Here is a 19,917-nt window from a genome sequence, read left to right on the forward strand (position 1 = left end):
GTCTTACATGTCTGGTTTAAAAAGATGGTCGAAATGCTTTTATTATATTTCATCCGGCCTCAAATTGTACATTTTCAGTCATACATCACTTAGGCCAACTCTAAAGGCTAATTCACCATGGAAATTATCTCTGTTTACTGTTAACTGCTGACTGATTTATACACAAAGTCACTTCTCCATGACAGTTCACGTTTCACAAATTTTACATTTTATGGTTGGGTGACCACCGTTACAAGTTGAGAAGTTAGTGTTTCTAAACAATAATACAATTTAAGTCATTGAGCCTGAATTATATGACTTAAATACTTTAGAATTATCTTTTTATGATGAAACAAATGCACTTTTAAGTAGGTTTCTCTCTTTTTTTACGTTTCAAAGCTCAAAAGGCACTAAATTGTAGGAATGACCCATATAAAACAAATGATTAGAGAAAGAAAACATATTGTCTTTAAAAATGTTGATAAAAAGTTGTACAGACTTCATTTTAAATAAAAAGTGCACAAAACAGCTTGAGTGTAGCTTGTTTGAAGTACCGTTATTTCTGAACTAATCCCCATATCACACACATACTCATACACACAAACAAAAAGCATAAAAGGGAATGCGAGCAGAAAAAAAAGGCTACTTGTTTCATAATGATCACAAAAAAACTCTCATGTATAACATGTAAGAAATCTTTTGCAATGCCAAATACAAATATGCATATAATTATTTAACAAATTACTTTGATATTTAACATTTGCGATCAACCGTACAAATATGTGTGAAAAAAATGCAAATGTTTCTTTTGGTATGTCGTGTGAAAACGTGACAATGCATTCTGAGAATGTACAATCCAGATTTAGCACGAACAGTGCTGCCCGCAGGTAAAAGCATTGTGTAATCCGAACTGTGGCTAAAAAAAAAAAGTTTGTTTTTTTAAAATGACAATTTCATTTTCCATGAACTAGCATTTTTTTTTTTTCCAGTTAAAAAAAAACGTTTCTCATAAAGTATCTTTTCAAACATCTTAATTTCCAATGCACATCCCACAGTATGTGAAGAATGTTTCAGCCCGACCTTGACAGAAAATCAAATCTAATACATCACAAGCTGAATCATGGTGTCACAACACTTAACAATCCGTGTTAAGGAATCAGACTCCTATCATTACTTAAAATAATACATGAGACTCTTCATAAAATAATGCAGGAATACATTTTACAAGTCTTGCGTGTCTCAAACAGCTTTCAGGTTCTCGCACTGTATCATCTCGAGGTTTTGATGTGGTCTCTCGTGCGAGTCCAGACATGAGTCTTTTTAGGACACAATGTAGCACGTCATTTGTTTGTCTTAGCTTTACATCCGTCATCTGCATTTCTCAGACACACAGAGCTTTGTAATCTACACAGCCTTTTGTGGCCAACGATACTTATCAGTGTAAATGCTGTTGTCATTGTCACGTGGGGAACTCGTTTGGACGCATTTTATCTCTGTTCTCAGAAACAGACTCATCTTAAAAAGCAAATGAATTGTTACAAAAAACAAAAACAAAACAGTCTACAGGAAGTCCAGTTGAGTTCAGAGTACAAATGCAGGTTTAAATCATTTAGGTTAATCTCTAATATGATTTGATTCATTTAACACCTCTACAGGAACTCTACCAGATACAGATACGTCTTGACGGACACATTTGAGGGCACGTCTGGTAAGGTCACATTCCAGCAGAAAATAGTTAGCAAGATTGTTTTCCATGTGCAAAAGGTCTTCATAACACCACCGCGTTTGCACGTTCACATCCAGGTTACTGTTGAATATCTTGTAGACTTTAATCTAGATCTGAGTTTTTACAAAATTCAGGGAGCTTTGGTACAGCCAACCTTCATCAGGATTTCTTCTGCATTTTATGATTTTTAAAGCAGATTTGGGGTAGATAAATCAACACATGAAAGCTCCGTTTGTAGGTGTCATCTGGTCTGAGTTTCCTTAAGCGTAGTGAGGATGTGGAGGCTGAGCTGTATAACTCAAACCTGTCCCCGTGTCCCAGTCCCTGACAGCTCCAGTCAAAATGTCTCTGGCCTCAACCTGACCAGATATATCGATGTCCCTTCAGAGTGCAGTCAGTCTGGTAGAACTGCCCTACGCATGGTTGAAGCTATGACAGGTTTCCAGATAGCCCTAGAGAAGAGATGGACAGTGGAAAAAAATGAGGGATGGAAAAAAAAAAGAAAGAATGAATGAATTTTATGTGTACAAATACCAATATACATATATTAGTGCTGTATTGTGGACGACAGAATCCAGGAGACAATTTAAAAAAAAAAACATACACTACAGTGTATACAATTTAAAAGGATGCATTAAATTGATCAAAAGCGAGAGTAAAGACATTTATAATGTTACAAAATAAATGTTTCTGTTCATCTGTTCATCAAAGAATCTTGAAAGTTTCCACAAAAATATTAAGCAGCACAACAGTTTTCAACATTATTAATAATAAATGTTTCTAGAATGATTTCTGATGATCATGTGACACTGAAGACTAGAGTAATGATGCTGAAAATTCTGCTGTGCCATCACAGGAATTACAAATATAAAAAAATATATTTAATATATATTTTATTTTTAATATATATATTAATTGTAATCACATTAAAAGAGCGAATATTTACATTTTAGAAACATAATATCACTTTTTTCTCACACAGTATAATTGGGTCAATAATATACATGGAAATATATATTATTCAGATGGAATGGTGTCCCTTTCAAGAGGATCAACATATTGTCCTGCTCTCAGCATTACAACACTGCTAGGGAGAGATAAACAGGGACAAATACTTGCAACCCCACGACTTTCATTTTTCATTATGCAACGTTATCGCCTTTAGGTCATGCCACCTGCTGCAGAATCTTTCTTCCTCATTTTTGCTCTTTATTCACACACACATACACACCTCTGCTTAGCAGCTGTAAGTTGCGCCCTTCCTCTTGTACTTGTAGTTGTAGAACCTGCTGGAGAAGCTCTTGTCTCAGAGTCTCCTGAACCAAACCCATCCGCTCTAACTTCTCGCCATTCAGTCTCAAGAGAGCACGACCTGACAAAGACAAATTGACAGAAAGAGAGATAATTTCAGTAGGCATAAGCTCTTTGAAAACACACAAGCTCTGCAGCCTCTGCATTATGTATGCACAGTTTTGCTGGCAGCTATAAACAAGCTAAAGCATTGCAAATCCCCGCAAGGTTATTATCGTTGTTTTCCCAGTGATCTTTGCATGTGTGACTATGGTAACATGCTGTGTGGAACTGCTGCCTGAGGGCACAAGCCGCCCCGGGTTCATTTCCCACTTTGTATCCAACTGAGCCTCTCGTGCTGTGACTCTAAACACTTCAGTCCACAGCTTTGCAGAAAAAACATTGCGGCTGTCTTTCGTCCTCATGTTTTTAACTCCCTGAATTCCTTTTCTCTCGATTTCCTTTTCTTTGGATTTCACCCAGAGTGTCTGTGATCTTTATGCTTTGTGTCCAAAGACAGAGAAGAGAAGAACCACATGGGTCCCACTCCCATATGAGCAAGATCATGCTCAAGGAGTGAGTGGGAGAAGCAGCGGTCTAAGCTGTGAGTGGGACCCTGTGACACGCACAGATATGAGACGCATATACACTCTATAATACCCAAGAAAAACATGGTCAAATAATAATGAAGGATATCAGTACATCAGATATCAGAGTCATTAGTGTGGTTGAGAGGTCAAGGTTTGGTTGGTTGGGATGGCCACATTTGCCCCTGTTGGTAGATGCCGAAACTACACCATCTGGCTGCATCTTTCTGCACTGATGGCCAATCAAAAATATAATGTATTCCAATGTAATGTTTTGGCAAACATCGTACACTACTGTTCAAAAGTTTGTGGTCAGTAAGATATTTTAAAATATTTTTGAAAGAAGGCTCACCTTTTCTTCCTCACCTTTATTTGATAAAAAAAAATACAGTAAAAACAGTGATATTGTGAAATATTACAACAATTTTAACATAGCTGTTCTCTTTTTTAATATATTTTAAAATGTAATACATTCCTGTGATGGCAAAGCTGAATTTTCAGCATCATTACTCAGTGTCACATGAGAAATCATTGTTGAATTGGTGCTCAATTTTTGTCACATTCCTGCATCATTTTTGTCACAAAGCAAGTCTTCACTGTCACTTTTGAATGAATGAATGCATGCCTTGCTGAATAAAAGCATTATTTTTTCATTTCTTTAAAAAAAAAAAAGGTAGGTCTGGCGCCAATGGGTGGTGGTGGTGCATTATCCGCCCCCTCTCCACACAGTACCTGCCTCAATACTACTCTCTGCCAAATACTAACGAGACATCTGCTTGGTTTCGATTATCATCTATAACGCGATCACTCTCACGGATAGCATAGTTATTCTTTCTTCATTAAAGTTTATAATTTCCACGCGTTGTAACGCTATATTAGTTTAAACTTCTAATGGATCGTTTTCTGAGTGCTCTTATCTGAAGCACACGCACACAGACAACTGGCTGTTAGACTTTAAGTCTCATGGGTAACTACTCTTTCACAGTTTTTGTTGTTTAAACTGTCAAATACACACAGGGTCTTGTTCACCGTTGTCACTTGCGAAAACAAAATAGCGGCGCCGTGGGTGGAAAGAAACATTTCTATTTGATCTGTCTTATAATCTGTAATGTGTTGCTGTTTGTTCATCTGTGACTTTGTGCCTGTCTGAATGTATTTTTACCCTTACAAAAAATAAGTTTATTCAAGTGTTCTATTAGTATATTTCTTTTAAACTAAAATAAGAAAGTATATTTTCAGTCTACTTTTTATACACTTCTCAGAAATATACTTAAAATTGCACTTAAGTGTACTTGACTTATACTGACAGAAAAGTCTCAGTATATTTGACCTATACTTGTACTCAATATTTTGATCGAGATGTACTTAAAAGTATAATTAAGTATTCAAAGTATACTTGGCTTGTAATCATGTTTAATCTTTTGTTTGAGTAGCCTATTAAATATACTTATTTTTTCTTTCTTTTTACATACAGTCTTATTAAACTTACATTGTTTGAACTATTTATTAGAATATTGATATAAAACAAGTATGTTACTAATTCTGCGTAGTCCACTGGTAATGTACATAGGAATTTACTTAAAATCTACTTTACTCTTTAAGCTATAATAAAATGTTTTTAAAAATTGTTAAAGTACAGTTAAAGGTATATTTCAAGTATAAAAATGTATATCTACATTTGAACATAGTAGTATACAGAAAGTGCTAATATATATATAAATGGTAAACTATAAGTATGTTATGTTCACGTAATAAAACTTACAAGTATACTTTACTACTTAACTAGTAGTTTACTGAGAGTACACCTAGTGTACTTTCATAAACTTAAAATGTACTACTTGTATTAAAATAGTAAACTACTAGTATACTTATAAGTTCCTTTTAGTACAGATACAGTATAAATGAGAAGTTCACTACTGTTACACTTATAGTACACTTCAACGTATACTTTCATATACTAAAAAAGGGCCAATTTAGTCCCGAGCAGTATTGAAATAGTACACTTACAAGTTTACTACTACACATTGATATTAGTATACTTACTACACAAAGTATACTTAAAATATACTCAAGACCCATAAAAGGTACTAAAGACGTCGTTACAAAGTCCATCTCACTACAATGGTTCTACAATAACTTTATGAAGCGACGAGAATAGTTTTTGTGCGCAAAAAAACCCTAAATAACGACTTATATAGGGATGACTGATTTCAAAACACGGCATCATGAAGCTTCGAAGCGTTATGAATCAGTGAGTCGATTCAGCGGTTTGGATCGTCAAAGTCACATGATTTCAGCAGTTTGTCGGTTTGACACGCGATCCGAATCATGATTCGACTCGCTGATTTATAACACTTCGAAGCTTCATGATGCCGTGTTTGGAAATCGGTCATCCCTATAGAAGTCGTTATTTTGGGGTTTTTTGCGCACAAAAACTATTCTCGTCGCTTCATAAAGTTATTGTAGAACCACTGTAGTGAGATGGACTTTGTAACAACGTCTTTAGTGCCTTTTATGGGTCTTGAGAGTGTAAAGAACATTGTGCCAATGGAGGCCTTTCTGAGCCAGCGGATTTCAACTAAAATATCTTCATTTGTGTTCCGAAGATGAACGGAGGTCTTACGGGTGTCGAACGACATGTAAGTAATTAATGACAGAATGTTCATTTTTGGGTGAACTAATCCTTTAAGTATACTTCATAAAATTAACTTGAAATATACTTCTTTTTCGTCTTCTTGTACAGCACATTGGTCAACAGCAGTTGTTTTGAATAAATACATTTAATTTAATCTTTTTGGAAGCCCGTAAAATCTTGAAATTGACACTTTTTTTTTTCTTTGTCTTTCACAGCTCAGGAAAGTAGCTGTGCATGTTGATGTGATGCCATCAGCTACAGAGTTGTCACGATGCCATTTTCCTGATTGGGATGAAAATGACATAGCATGTCCGTTTCAGATGAATGGCTCAAAAACAAAACTGTGTCTATGAGCATATATGGCAGATATCTAATCTTGTACTTTTGAGTTTCCTTTTTTTAGAATATTGAAAATGGAGCAGGAAAGAGTAAAGCACAGTGAACTGTAAATTCAGAGGTTGAGAATGAAATAGAATCAGTTCTTTGACAAGATTCATTTTTTAGGAGAGCACAGGTTGGCTGACCTTCAGCTAAAAAGATAATGCTTCTGTCATACCATGAGATTCAGTAGATGTGCTGGTGTCAGGGGATTGGTCTAACTGCTGAGTATGCGGTACCTTTAAAAAGGTGATTTTTTTTTCTAAGGTCGCTACTGTGATGTGAGATTTTATACAGAATGTCACAATATGCAATTCCATATGAATATTGGCTTACATGTTAACATCATGTAGCGATATCAATTACATACAATAACCACAATTGTTTTTTAAGTTGTATTACACACCTGTAATTGCGTGGTGGGAAAAGGCTTCCACGTAGGTCAAGTAGTTGTGAGGACAGTGTTTCTTCAGCCATCTGCACACATCCTGCTGAGACCACAGAACCACTGGCCTGGAGAGACACGGCAAGGTGGGGCTGGTGTGGTAAACAGAGTACGATTCACCTGAACGTAACTGAAAAAGAAAGAAATAGAGCATGGGGAAGAGAGAGAGAGACAGGGAAACTAATTTAAATATGGATTTCACATTGAAGTGGAACAGAAAACAAATCTCAAAATGTGACAATTGCATGCATCCTTCTGGAGTCTTACCATGCATGAATGCACAACTTTTTATAGCACTACTAATTTGAAACCAAACTCTAGCACAGTAATAAAAAAGAATATAAACAGATAAACAGCTCTCCCTCCTGCCAACACCTCTGGGGAAATATATACGTTTTTGTGTGTGTGTGTGTGTGTGTGTGTGTGTGTGTGTGTGTGTGTGTGTGTGTGTGTGTGTGTGTGTGTGTGTGTGTGTGTGTGTGTGTGTGTGTGTGTGTGTGTGTGTGTGTGTGTGTGTGTGTGTGTGTGTGTGTGTGTGTGTGTGTGTGTGTGTGTGTGTGTGTGTGTGTGTGTGTGTGTGTGTGTGTGTGTGTGTGTGTGTGTGTGTGTGTGTGTGTAAATAATGCTCCAAGTCATGCACTGGTAGTGATTAAGATGGATGATTTCATCTCATGCAGCCACCTGATTGGCCGCCTAATGGACATGGCTATGATTCTGCACATCGAGCTGTATAAATGAAGGCCATTCTAGAATGATTAGCATTCATTACAATGACTGCGCTAGTGACATGAGCCACAATAACACTCGTTTGACCTTCATCGCACACTTCCATATGATCACAGATTAATCCACATTTAGAGCCAGCGAGAGTTTATGAGGGCTTAATGCATCTGTGACTTACAATATTATGACGTTGTTTAATGTGACACCAAATGAGCATCGCAAAAACATTTGAGCATTGCAAAGAAATGTATCATTTTATTCAGAATCAATTGATGAAAGTGACGGTAAGTTATTTGTGTTACATATATTTCTATTTAAAATAAACTTGTTCTTTTGAACTTCTTATTCATTAAAGAATTCTGGGAAAAAAGTATCATGGTTTTCACAAACATAATAAGTGGCACAACTGTTTTCAACATTGATAATAAGAAATGTTTTTTAATAAGCATATTAGAATGATTTCTGAAGGATCATTTGACAATGAACACTGAAAAAATGATGCTGAAAAGTTTGATTTTCCATCACAGGAATAAAATACATTAAAATAGAAAACAGTTATATACATTTTTAATAATTCACAATATAACTGTATTTTTGATCAAATAAAAATGCAGCTTTGATGAGCATATAAGTGTCTTATTTCAAAAACATAAAAATCGTACCAACACCAAATCGAACTTTAATTTATATTATTATATATTTTGTTTCACCATAAATTCTGGGTCCTGAAGCGCAACTTGTTTCATAAAATAACTCGGTTTCAGTCACTGCGCTTTGCATATTTTCTTCCCTTTCCTTAGTGTTCCGTTTCATTAACAGTCATTTATCCTCACAAAATCACAGCCCTCCATTTTCTCACTTCTCCCTCTATTTGTTTTGTTTTTCTAAGCCATTTGCCACCATCTGTACCCCATCCCTCAAGTTCGTCTTCAATTTTCTTTCTCCTTCACAGTTTTTGCCCCATCTCTCCTGCTCCCTTTTCTCTCTCTTCTCCCTCAGGCAACTTTCTACTTTGTGCCTTTGCTGTGTTTGCCCTTGAGGGCAGTGGGGAATTCTTTCTTCTGCAACTGCAGAAAATCGCACACATACATTCTTGCACAGGCACATACATGTATGCATGCATGCATGCACAGTTGCACACATATAGGCTGAATAAGGGACCCCTCTTAAGCCCTTGCAGATGGGAATATGAGACTATAGGGCATGTCAGTGAATGCATTTACATCTGCGCCCATCTACCTGCTCTCACAGTAAACCATGAACATCCTATTGTTTGTGGCTTATAAATGGATTTGACTAGATATCTGTCAAACTTTCTCATGGTTTTTAATGAGATTGTCTCCTGAATTGCGCTCTATGACATATGAAGGTGTCTTATACAGTAGGACAAGCTGATGCAATCCTTCTTACTCTACAATGTCCCTATGAGCAATGGTATATAGAGAGAGTCTATACGTTACAGAATCTGTCAGTGAGAGAGGAATTCACACCACTTGAATGTACGATATTAATTATTTATAGTATGATTCCCATTTACATAGACCCCAGAGAATCAGTGTGAGCACAATAAAGAGTAAATACAAAACCTAACAATCAAAAATGGCCCCCAATGCACAAATGCATATATAATAGTCACATTTTTTGACTGCAAATAGTCAATAGGCACTTCATTTCTACTTTGATCATTCTGAGATGCACGGCTGCAGAAAGTGGCGTGTTTATGGCAAAGTTTATAGACAATAACAACAGCACTGATGAAAGTGAGAAAACATTTGTGATAAAAGTGACATGTTTTTCTGTTTTCTTTTCTTTCTTTTTTTCTAGGATGAGCACACTGTGTGGTGAGATGTCAGTGAGTCTTTTATGTACTGAGATACACAAGCCTGCATTGTTAAGAAAAATACTAACAAGGGTAGCTGATAAGAACAAAGCATTTGTGTATGAAGCCATTAGGGGAAGAGATAAAACAGAGCTGTTTCTCTGTCCTGTCACTGTAGGATAAGGCTAACAAGGTTCACCATTCATTAACGACGATTTAAATTAAGGCCAAAAAAGTGCAGAGGTTAGTTAGAATCTCATCAGCTCCTGTTTGGGGTTTTCATGAGGAATAAATTAACATAGACGTCTGATCACACCAAGCTTTTGATCATGGATTCACTTTTTGGAGAATCAAAGGCAAACCTTTGCACTCTGATCCGGTTCAGCAAAATCCAACAAATTTAAACCCAAGTTCAAAAGATTCACCTTAAATCTGGTGTTCCTCTTCCAATTAGGCCTACTCTGGCAAAAAGCACGATTTGTGAACGAGTTATATATTGTGTGTTTGAGACTGATTGTTGAATAAAAAATAGACAGAAAAACAGATGAACAGATGAAAGAAATAAAAAAATAATATATACCATTCAAAAGTTTGGGGTCAGTAAGATTTTTTAAATAAATTACAGTTTTTCTCAGTCGCTTTGGTACATTTCTCAGATCAGAATTGAAATTCTCAAAACTACCTGTTCAATCTTCACATCATTGTGTCACTTGTGCACATCAAAAAAGACAGTTTCTCATTTATTTGAACAAGTTGCAAATGCTTGTGTACATCCATGCAAATGATTATGTACAATTCTCTGCTGTTTCCTACATTATCAGTTGCTTATGTCATGTTGATCAAAATGTATTATAATGGGTCTCTGTTGAATAGTCTTACCCCCCACAACATTTAGGCATTAGTTCATAGCATAAGTCTTTACATGCAAAATGGTTGAACAAGTTGTCATAAAATGTCAAGCATATTTCTATACATTTCCATTAGACGTTCATATTTCTGCTTTTGATTTTCTGTTTTTTTTTTCTCTTTGTGCTATGCAGTGCTGTCTTTTCCTTTCTGTATCGCAATGACATGGTCTGTCAACAAATTACAGTACAAACAGTAAAAGCGTAAATGTGAATCTTGTCCAGTCTCTTGCATTCAAACTCCCACATACACTAAGGTGTAACCTACAATTTACAATAATTGTCATCAAAATTTTAGCCATATTTACATCAGAACATCCCTCCAGAGTACAGTTATATTGACAACATGACTAAGCAATTTGACTGTCTTATTCATACACAACGACACAAGGACTTGTCATTCTGATGGCACTGACATGTTCATTGACACAGATATTTACTTTTGAGAGATGAACTAAGGATTTTGAGCAAGAGACTGGCTTTTGCAGGTAATCCATGGTGTTTTGCTATTTGTACGAATTGTTTTGAGAAATGGACTTACTGGTTTGCAAATGTCGAGGATGATTCGAGAAATGTACCAAAGCGACTGAGAAAAACTGTAATACTTTTATTCAGTATTTTTAAAACTTTTAAAAAAAGTTATACTGATCAAAAGTGACATTTATAATGTTACAAAAGATTCTGTTTCAAATAAATGCTGTTCTTTTGACATTTCTATTCATTTATATTCATCACAAAAAAAAAAAAAAACATTAAGCAGCACAAGCATTTTCATTGTGTAATAATGAAATGTTATAATGAAATGTTTCTTGAGCACCAAATCAGCATTAGAATGTTTTTTTAAGGATCGTGTGTAGGGTTGGGTACCGTTCACATTTTAACCGGTATCGGTACCGGTACCCGAAATTCGGTACCGGTACCCAACGGTACCTTTTTTCGGTACTTTAGGGATGTTTACATCAATAAATGTAAAGAAACTGTAAGTCATTTATAGAAGTATAGAAGTTATTGACATTAAGCCAGAGCTGCCCTGGTCTCTGTCTGCCATTGTCTGTGACGTTTGTATACTGTAATATTTACTAGTAAATAGTAGGCTACTAGGTAGGTACTTGAATTTAATAAATATAGACAACCATATTATTTTTTTCATTTTGATTTTATTTCTATGAAAAGATTTCCCACAAATTATGTGTTGTGTATTTTCTGGTAATCAAATGAAGACAAAAGACATTAATTTAATGTATCTTTTAATCTAATTAACTTTTTTTTGTCAAACAAAGTGCTGCACAACTGAGCTTTATACGGTTAAAATTAATACATTAAAACAGAAAAATTGTAATTTATTACCTAAAAAATAAAGTTTTGATTATTATTATTACATTAGTGTTAGTATTATTAATTGAGACGTATCTAAATTCTACTGTACAACAGTGATGTATTTGTCAAGATAAACCGGACTTTTATTTTGACGTGTTGCCGTGAAGACCTTTGAGTTTTTGTGTTTATGATATGACGGCAGTTTTTCTCAAATTAAACGCTAAAATGCTCATAAAGTGACTCTCAGTGGCTCTTGAGATGACTTTTGTGCGTTCATGTCCTCATGTGAGACGGCAGAGGTGGAAACACGCAACCGTCATAGTGATAGCGAGCGTGATAGTGAGTGAGTGAGTGTGTGTGTATGGTAAACCACGCTTTTACGGCATTCATTCGCACAGAGACACGCAGTATTCGTATTTCAGTATAGTCTCGTATAGTCTTTTTTCGGTTTAATATTCACAGACACTAGTCTATATCACCAGATGCGTTCTCAGGTACCGAAATTTGGTACCGATTGATTTAATGTGAATCGATACTCGGTAGTACCGACGTAATTTGGTTGGTGCCCTTAAAAGTAGTGTTCGGTACCCAACCCTAATCATGTGACACTGAAGACTGGAGTAATAATGCTGAAATTTCAGATTTGAATTAATTACATTTAAAAATATATTACAGTATAAACAGTTACTTTTAAACTGTAATAATATTTCACAATATCACTGTATTTTTGATCAATTAAACGCAGCCTTGGTGAGCATTTAAGAGACTCTTTTCAAAACCAATAAAATATCATACTGACCCAAAACGAAAGCATTATTTTCAGAGGAAAGCAGCGCCTAACATTTTAATTTGACAAAATAGTTTAAACCCTCATATTTAATCCACTAAACACCAAATTTCCAAATGAACAGCACAGCACCTCTGGTAAGTTCACTGAGGAGATAAAAAACTAATTTAGCACTAGAAAAAGAAACAAGAAAAAAAGAACATGGAAAATGACCACAGAACACTGGATTTGCCTTAAGTAATTACTTTTGAATACTATTAATTAAAGGCAGAACACAAACTCATTAAGATAATATTATCTATCGCAGTTGAACGGAATCAGGTTTGGGCCTAATTATTCCGTGCAAACCTGTTGTAAACTCTAAGTGAAGTCTTATTGTGTGGGTGAGACTGACTTTGACCCACAAAGCTCTGCACACCCGACTAGAGGCACTCGCTTCATTAATATGCTAATGCAGAAGATCAAATGAAGTTAAAAACACACATTACGACCCATATATCTGCTCTCAGTGCTCAAATCAGCAGTGCCCATGTGACCTGAGGCCCACAAGGCTTTTTAAAGCCATTCTATGGAAAGTGGTCTATCTCTTCAGTACCCGCTGGCTTAACAGCATCTCGTTCACTGCAAACTAAGCAAGCTTTTAGATGGATGGAAAGAGAAAGGAGCCTTTTGTTGCCAGACTGCCCTCCTCCACCTTTTTTAATGCACAGGTTTTCAAGTGCATTTCTGAGAAACATTTTCACACTATTAATAATGCAGCAACAGACAGCCATGCATTATTTTTGTACACAAATTCTCTAATCACACTGTTTTAATGACTAATCTGCATTAGCACTAGCTCTGCTGTGTAATAACTAGTTTCTACAGCCTACTTCGCAATTTTTCACAGCTGTCAAATTAATCTACACTGCAAATAGGGAAGTTACTAGTTTATATTCATATGATACATGAATATGGTAATCAGCCAAAGCAACATTTTTGAGTAGCTTGCCCGACACTGGTCTTTCACAATGTCCTCTTTTGATCAATTACAACATCATGTGAAAATGCACTAGTAAGACATATTAATGAGATGGTACAAAATTATGATAATTTGAAGCTGATACAGGAAATATATAATAAACTCCTTGACTTTGTTCTCATCTTTCTAATTTAATCAGAAGAAGAGGACTCTGCATAAAGGGATAGTTCACTCAAAAATGAAAATTAGCCCATGATTTACTCACCCTCAAGCCATCCTAGGTGTATATAACATTCTTCTTTCAGACGAATAAAATCGGAGTTATATTAAAAAAGTCCTGGCTAATCCAAGCTTTATAGTGGCAGTAATTGTTGCTCTGTTTTTGAAGTCCATAAAAACTGCATCTGTCAATCAAATAACGTGCTCCACACGGCTCCAGGGGGTTAATATAGGCCTTCTGAAGCAAATCAATGCATTTTTGTAAGAAAAATATCAATTTTTAAAACTTTATAAAGTAAAGTTTCGGCCGATCGCCTTCTGTATTCAATTTATGGGAAAAGTATTGAAAGTGCCTCTGCCGTTCAAAAGGCTTACACTACCAGTTACGATCGTCAGACGTCGCGTGAGCATCTTGAACTGCGAGAAGGCACTTTCAACACTTTTCCACGGAAGGCGATCGGCCGGAACTTTACTTTATAAAGCTTTAAATATGGATGTTTTTCTTACACAAACGCATCGATTCACTTCAGAAGGCCTTTATTAACACCCCGGAGCCGCATGGAGCACATTATTTGATGGACAGATGCATTTTTTATGGACTTCAAAAACAGCTTGGATTAGCCTGGACTTTTGTAATATAACTCCGATTTTATTCGTCTGAAAGAAGAATGTTATATACACCTAGGATGACTTGAGGGTGAGTAAATCATGGGCTAATTTTCATTTTTGGGTGAACTATCCCTTTAATGCAGGCTCATATTCAGAAGGACTGGGATGTTCTGTAAATATTTCCTTCTTGGTCTCACCTGCAGTCCTTCGGTTCCAGGCTGCTGCAGTAGTTTGACCGTTCGACCACCTGCGGTTTTGCGGCCGTGTCCCTCGTGCCAGGTAAGGTTTCCACCTGCACAACGACTCAATTGGTACTTAAAGTCCTCTGGAAGAGCCCTGTACTCCACCGCAGGGCGACAGAAGGTAAAACTGGAAGCCGCTGCGATACAAAACGAGAGATTTGGCCTTAATCCACACATTTAGACACACACATTCCATCCTTCTTACTTTATGTTTTCACTTCCCCCTTCAGAAAGACAGACCACTGAGATGTTCAGCAGCACCGTTTGACTAGTGCCTTGTGGGAGATTCAATGTTTACATCCATCAAAAATGCTGTGGTTACAGGTCAGTTCGGAACTGGGTTTGTCATTAGGGTTTTGGCGGTTTAGAAAGAGTTCAAGTAAAAGCGAAGCCTCGACAAAAAGAAATGTTTGAATGACCCGTATCTACTGCGGCTTGGATTCTTCCCAAAATAATACCTAAAGATACTAGTCAGCAAAGTTAATGGGAAAATTATGCATTAGTGTGTCAGAGGGTGATAAACCAGCAGAACATTGGTAGCCCGTGGGGTAATCTAATGAAAAGCATATGAGTTTCCAGATTTCCAGGAAGGAAAACTTTAAGTGCTGCTAAATGCCGAACGCCTCGGAAAAATAAGTTCTTGCTGAGCTAGACAAAACTAGCATTTGCAATTCATGACACAATTAACGACAAGACCTTTCAAAATATGCTTTAAAATACTCTTTTTCAAATCATTTACTTACCCTCATGTGGAACACAAAAAAAGATGTTTGCAAAATGTCAGTGTTGTTTTTGGACCCCACTGACTTTCAGTTTATAGATAAAAACAATTGAAAAAATCTGCAAAATATCTTTGTTTGTGTTCCAAAAGTGTACATACATAGCTGTGAGTATAAAACTGAGATATGTGCATATTTCAAAAAGCAATACAGCAGACCAGCACAGCATAGTTTCGCTCGGCTGGTGACTGTAAATGAGTCGGTGGGCAGCCTAAGCAGATTTTCTCCCACAAGCTGCGAGAGGCCAGTGCATTAACAGACAAAGACAGATACAGTGTTACAATGTGCTCATTAAAACCTCACTCTTCTAATCACCACCTTAGTCTTAGCACAAACGAGTACAATCAGTCATCTCTGCGCACGGCAGTGTGTGTGATGGTATTATATCTGCATGTGTGTGTGTTCATAAGCAAGAGTTGATGAGAGGGAAAGACCATAAGTTTGTGTGTGTGTGTGTGTGTGTGTGTGTGTGTGTGTGTGTGTGTGTGTGTGTGTGTGTGTGTGTGTGTGTGTGTGTGTGTGTGGGTGTGTGTGTTTAAAAGTGGAGGCCTGGATGAGATAAAAGGGATGTCTTTTGCTCTCGTTCCCTGCAGCCTCGCAGGCGGCTACAAAGGCTGTCCTCATCAAGAGTGCATGGGGGATGCCTGCCTATATGAATGCATTTGGGATGGAGTCACAGATGAACACAGTCTTTCATCGCAGTGCCTCTGAAGCAGACATTAGAGAGATGTCGCACTGTGGCTGGAGGGTGAAAACACGTCTAGGCCTGTTAGTCCTGGACAGAAGCTGCCCTTATTTTCTATATCCGTGTGCAAAAAGATGTGCTCCTAAATCTAGAAACAGTATCTCCTCCTGAAACCTTACTCTTGACCCACTAAATATTAGAAGGAAATAGAAAAGTCTATAGGAAGCCAAGTTGTTATATTACTGTTCAAAAGTTTCGGGTCGGTACGATTTTTTTTTATTTGTATGTATTTGATGTAAAATACAGTAAAAACTGTAATATTGGGAAATATTTTTCTATTGTAATATATTTTAAAATGTAATTTATTCCTGTGACAGCCAGCTGAATTTTCAGCATTATTACTCCAGTCTTCACATGTGTCACATGATCCTTCAGAAATCATTGTAATATGCTGATTTGGTGGTCCAGAAAAAAAAAAATCGTATTATTATCTTGAAATCTTAATATGTTGATATCACTTGTGCTGCTGAACCCATATATTTTTGTGGAAACTGCAATTTTTTCAGGATTCTTTGATGAATATAAAGTTGTTGTTTTTTTTGTTGTAACATTATACATGACTTTACTGACACTTTTAATTAATTTAATGTATCCTATGCTATCAAAAAGCATGTCTATGTTCAAGGCCATAACTGTCACGTTTTGAGTTTGTTCATGTTTAGAGTTCGTTTTTGATGTGTTCTGTTCATGTCTGCGTTTCTAGGTTGTTAATTTGTTTTGTCGTCCTAGTCCCCTTCCTTTTTGCCTCCTAGGTTACTAAATCATTAGGTTCCTCAGTTCAGGTGTGTTGTGTTTATTATCTAGTTAGTTTCTCCGTCTGTCTGCTCTATTTAAGCCCTGTGTTTCTTTCACTTCAGTTGTCTGTTAGTGTTGTATTTACATTGTTGTTCTGTTCCTTGTTTCCTGAGTTATGTTTTATTAAATCCTGAGAACTGCTGCAATTAGATCTGGTTTCAACTTGTTTGCAACTACGTGTGACAATAACCATCTTAGATGAAGATTAATGTAAGATGAATATTCAGATTAGCATTAGGCTTTCCAGTGTCTGAATCGTAAATGAAGAATTTATTTTAAAAAAGCATGTAGCTTTAAACTTGTATGATTTTTTAAAGACAGAAAATGAGAAATTTAGCAAAAAGCTCATGTTACCGTTTTCCATGCAATAAAAGTAAAAAGTGACATGTGATATGTTTGTATGAGGAGCAGACTGAAATTGTATCATCTTTTTTTGGGGTCATTCTATAAGCTTGAAAGGCACTGATCACCATTTATATTCATTGTATTGAAAAAGCACCATCATTTTGGGATCTACCAAAGAAATAAAACCATATGAGTACAGCATGACGAGTGTGAGTACATGATGACAATTTACTCTAAACTTGAATATGTGGTTACAGCCACACTTCATGGAACCAATATGAAAGAGAAAACCAACCACAGAGAAATCTCTAAATTCATATTATATTTACAGATCCATCATCCATGACAGCGCTTTATTCCCTAAAGCACAAGCACATAATTAAATCCAGGCCAAGGTGTTTTTCTCACCTGCTGCACCCACTGGACTGAACTAACGATGTGCTCTCTTGTGAGAGCCAAGCAAGTTTGCCAGAGATCTCTGAACAGCATGAGAGGTTTGAACTTGGGAAGGGAGTGAAACACAACATCTGTGTGAAGTAATGAGCTACAGACAGAACGAGAGAGAGAGAGAGAGAGAGAGAGAAATGTGGAGATAGCTGCTTCAGATCTGTTTGGTCTCATTATCTATGCAGATGAATGCAATAATGAATATGCAAGCCATCATTAAAGTGGTATAGTGACACAAACGCAGCAGGTAACTGGTTCACCAGAAAAGTATAGATATTAAGTTTGATTTTGATCTCATACTGTGATCATACATAACATGTATGATGCAGTACTACGTTTGAATGTGTGGGGGGGAAAGGGAAAAGAAAGAAGATTGGGGATTTCTTTTGAGGTTTTGAAGAACATGTTGAGACGTGGACTCTCGTGCATAATTTTGTCAATGAGAAGCCATGATTATGAGTCAACACCTTTCAATTTACACAATGAAAACTACAAAACATTCACAGAAACATAATACAGTAATCAAACTTCACAAAATATCAAACAGATTATTTTGCCATTTTGGAGAGCCAGATAAATACAAATATAATTGCTTGCAAATGACTCAAAATGCTTTTTAACTTATTTATGATAAAAGGTTGTGTTATACTGTACACACTGAAGCCCACCAGAAATGAATGAGGCATCCATCATGCATTAATTAATTACTGTCAACCTTCTTAACTCTTTAAAACTAACCATGTCACATGTGTGCAAGGCTATTTATTTATATTTTATTTTACTGCATGAGTAGATATGCCTTTAACTGAAAACAAATAGGCCTGTCTAATGTGCTTAAGAATATGAGAAATGCAAATGCCCACCTGAGTGCAATTTCAACACACATTCAAATTATAGCAAATATATTCAATAATCAGTTAATTTTCATTAATTCATTAATTAAACATTTACTGACACTGAAAACTGATACCTCGAGTAATCTCTAGCTCGCAACGTAGCCTACCATCTAACGAATACGATCTTATTTTTTTTATTAAAGTAAAAAATAAAATAATTACCGTCTACTGCCATGTCAACAATCCAGACTCTGCAACAATGCTCCTGTTAGATTAAAAGTTACGAGCTGAAGTGTCCCATTTTCCACCCTGGGCGCACCGAAAGGTGTTTCTTTAGCAGGTACATCCAGTGTGTAGTGATCGACTCGCGCTTCACAGTGTAAAATATGAGAGTACACACATCGCGCGCTGCACATTCTCACACTGACGCCTCCCCACGCACATTGTTCACCTCACCACCTCTGTTATGAAGCTTTTCATATTTTGTGAGGAAAACCGCCTCTTTATTACATAATTTATGCTATAAAAGATATTAGGCTAAATTGTAAATTGTAAATTGCTTAAACAGCATTATTTTGAATGCTCCATAGCCCAAAAAGGCTTATCTAAATTGCCTCTTATACACATTTTTTAAAAAGCAGCCTGATTAAAAATGTATAATTTATCTAGAAAACCCGCTAGCTTGGTGGAGATTGTTTCTAATCGTTATATTTGTCCCCAAAGGGGTGTTTCGTGAGAAACGGTCGTCTGATTCTCTCTCACGTCCCAGTGGCAGCAGGCAAAGCCTGTAATTAGTCTGTGAACTTCAACAAGCGCATGGAATGCATGACCCATCATAGGCTAATATTTCACCAAAGTTCGGGAAATTGTTTAAAATCATTAAATTGTTAGCTTTATTGACTTCATGGGGTTAATGTCCGTGTTACTGTATAGGCTACTAATGTTTAGGAAACGGTTTGAAAATTAACCCCTAAAAAAATACGATATTTTGTCCATGTGCTTTAAACGCTAGAGGGAGGCATTTCACCTCAATTCCTCAATTCTCTCAGCAGATCTTCAATAGTGCTGTCCTGAGCAGAGGACCAGGGGCCTATACCATGAAGCCGGTTTAGCTGGCTAGCCAGATATGTTTAAGCTTAGTTTGTGCCAATCCTGGGTTTTAGGTACCATTAAAGTGGTTTGGCTTTTAGCAGTGTTCATCTCCATAGTAACTTACGCTCCACGGCTAACCTGCTCCAGGGCAGGTTATGTTCTGGATAAGAGATCTCAAACTGAAATTAGACCAATCAGCTGTGAGCAAAGTGACACACCTCTGATGCAAGAAGTCACTCCCCCTGTTTCTATTCCA

General features: G+C 36.5%; 1 protein-coding gene and 1 long non-coding RNA gene across 3 annotated transcripts; one reads left to right on the top strand and one right to left on the bottom strand.

Moving 5' to 3' along the window:
- Positions 1 to 14: 14 nt before the first annotated feature.
- On the bottom strand, positions 15 to 19,037 carry samd10a (sterile alpha motif domain containing 10a). 2 transcript variants are annotated; one of them, XM_079828052.1, is made up of 5 exons: positions 18,792 to 19,037; positions 14,578 to 14,759; positions 7,002 to 7,170; positions 2,937 to 3,077; positions 15 to 2,157 (listed from the first exon to the last, which is right to left on the bottom strand). In XM_079828052.1, the coding sequence occupies exons 1-5, from the start codon at positions 18,802 to 18,804 to the stop codon at positions 2,135 to 2,137; spliced, it is 528 nt and encodes a 175-aa protein (XP_079684178.1). In that variant the 5' UTR covers positions 18,805 to 19,037; the 3' UTR covers positions 15 to 2,134. The 2 variants fall into 2 exon arrangements, with proteins under 2 accessions (XP_079684178.1, XP_079684177.1); XM_079828051.1 differs by lacking the exon at positions 18,792 to 19,037 and having other exon boundaries at positions 1,002 to 2,157; positions 14,578 to 14,915.
- On the top strand, positions 6,189 to 17,331 carry LOC307133194. The gene is made up of 6 exons (XR_013817385.1): positions 6,189 to 6,221; positions 6,433 to 7,126; positions 9,588 to 9,615; positions 14,584 to 14,659; positions 14,853 to 14,946; positions 15,995 to 17,331. It is a non-coding gene; the product is annotated as an uncharacterized lncRNA (long non-coding RNA).
- Positions 19,038 to 19,917: the final 880 nt, after the last annotated feature.

The sequence above is a fragment of the Gobio gobio genome (assembly GCF_949357685.1).
Source record: "Gobio gobio genome assembly, chromosome: 10".
Taxonomy (NCBI): domain Eukaryota; kingdom Metazoa; phylum Chordata; class Actinopteri; order Cypriniformes; family Gobionidae; genus Gobio; species Gobio gobio.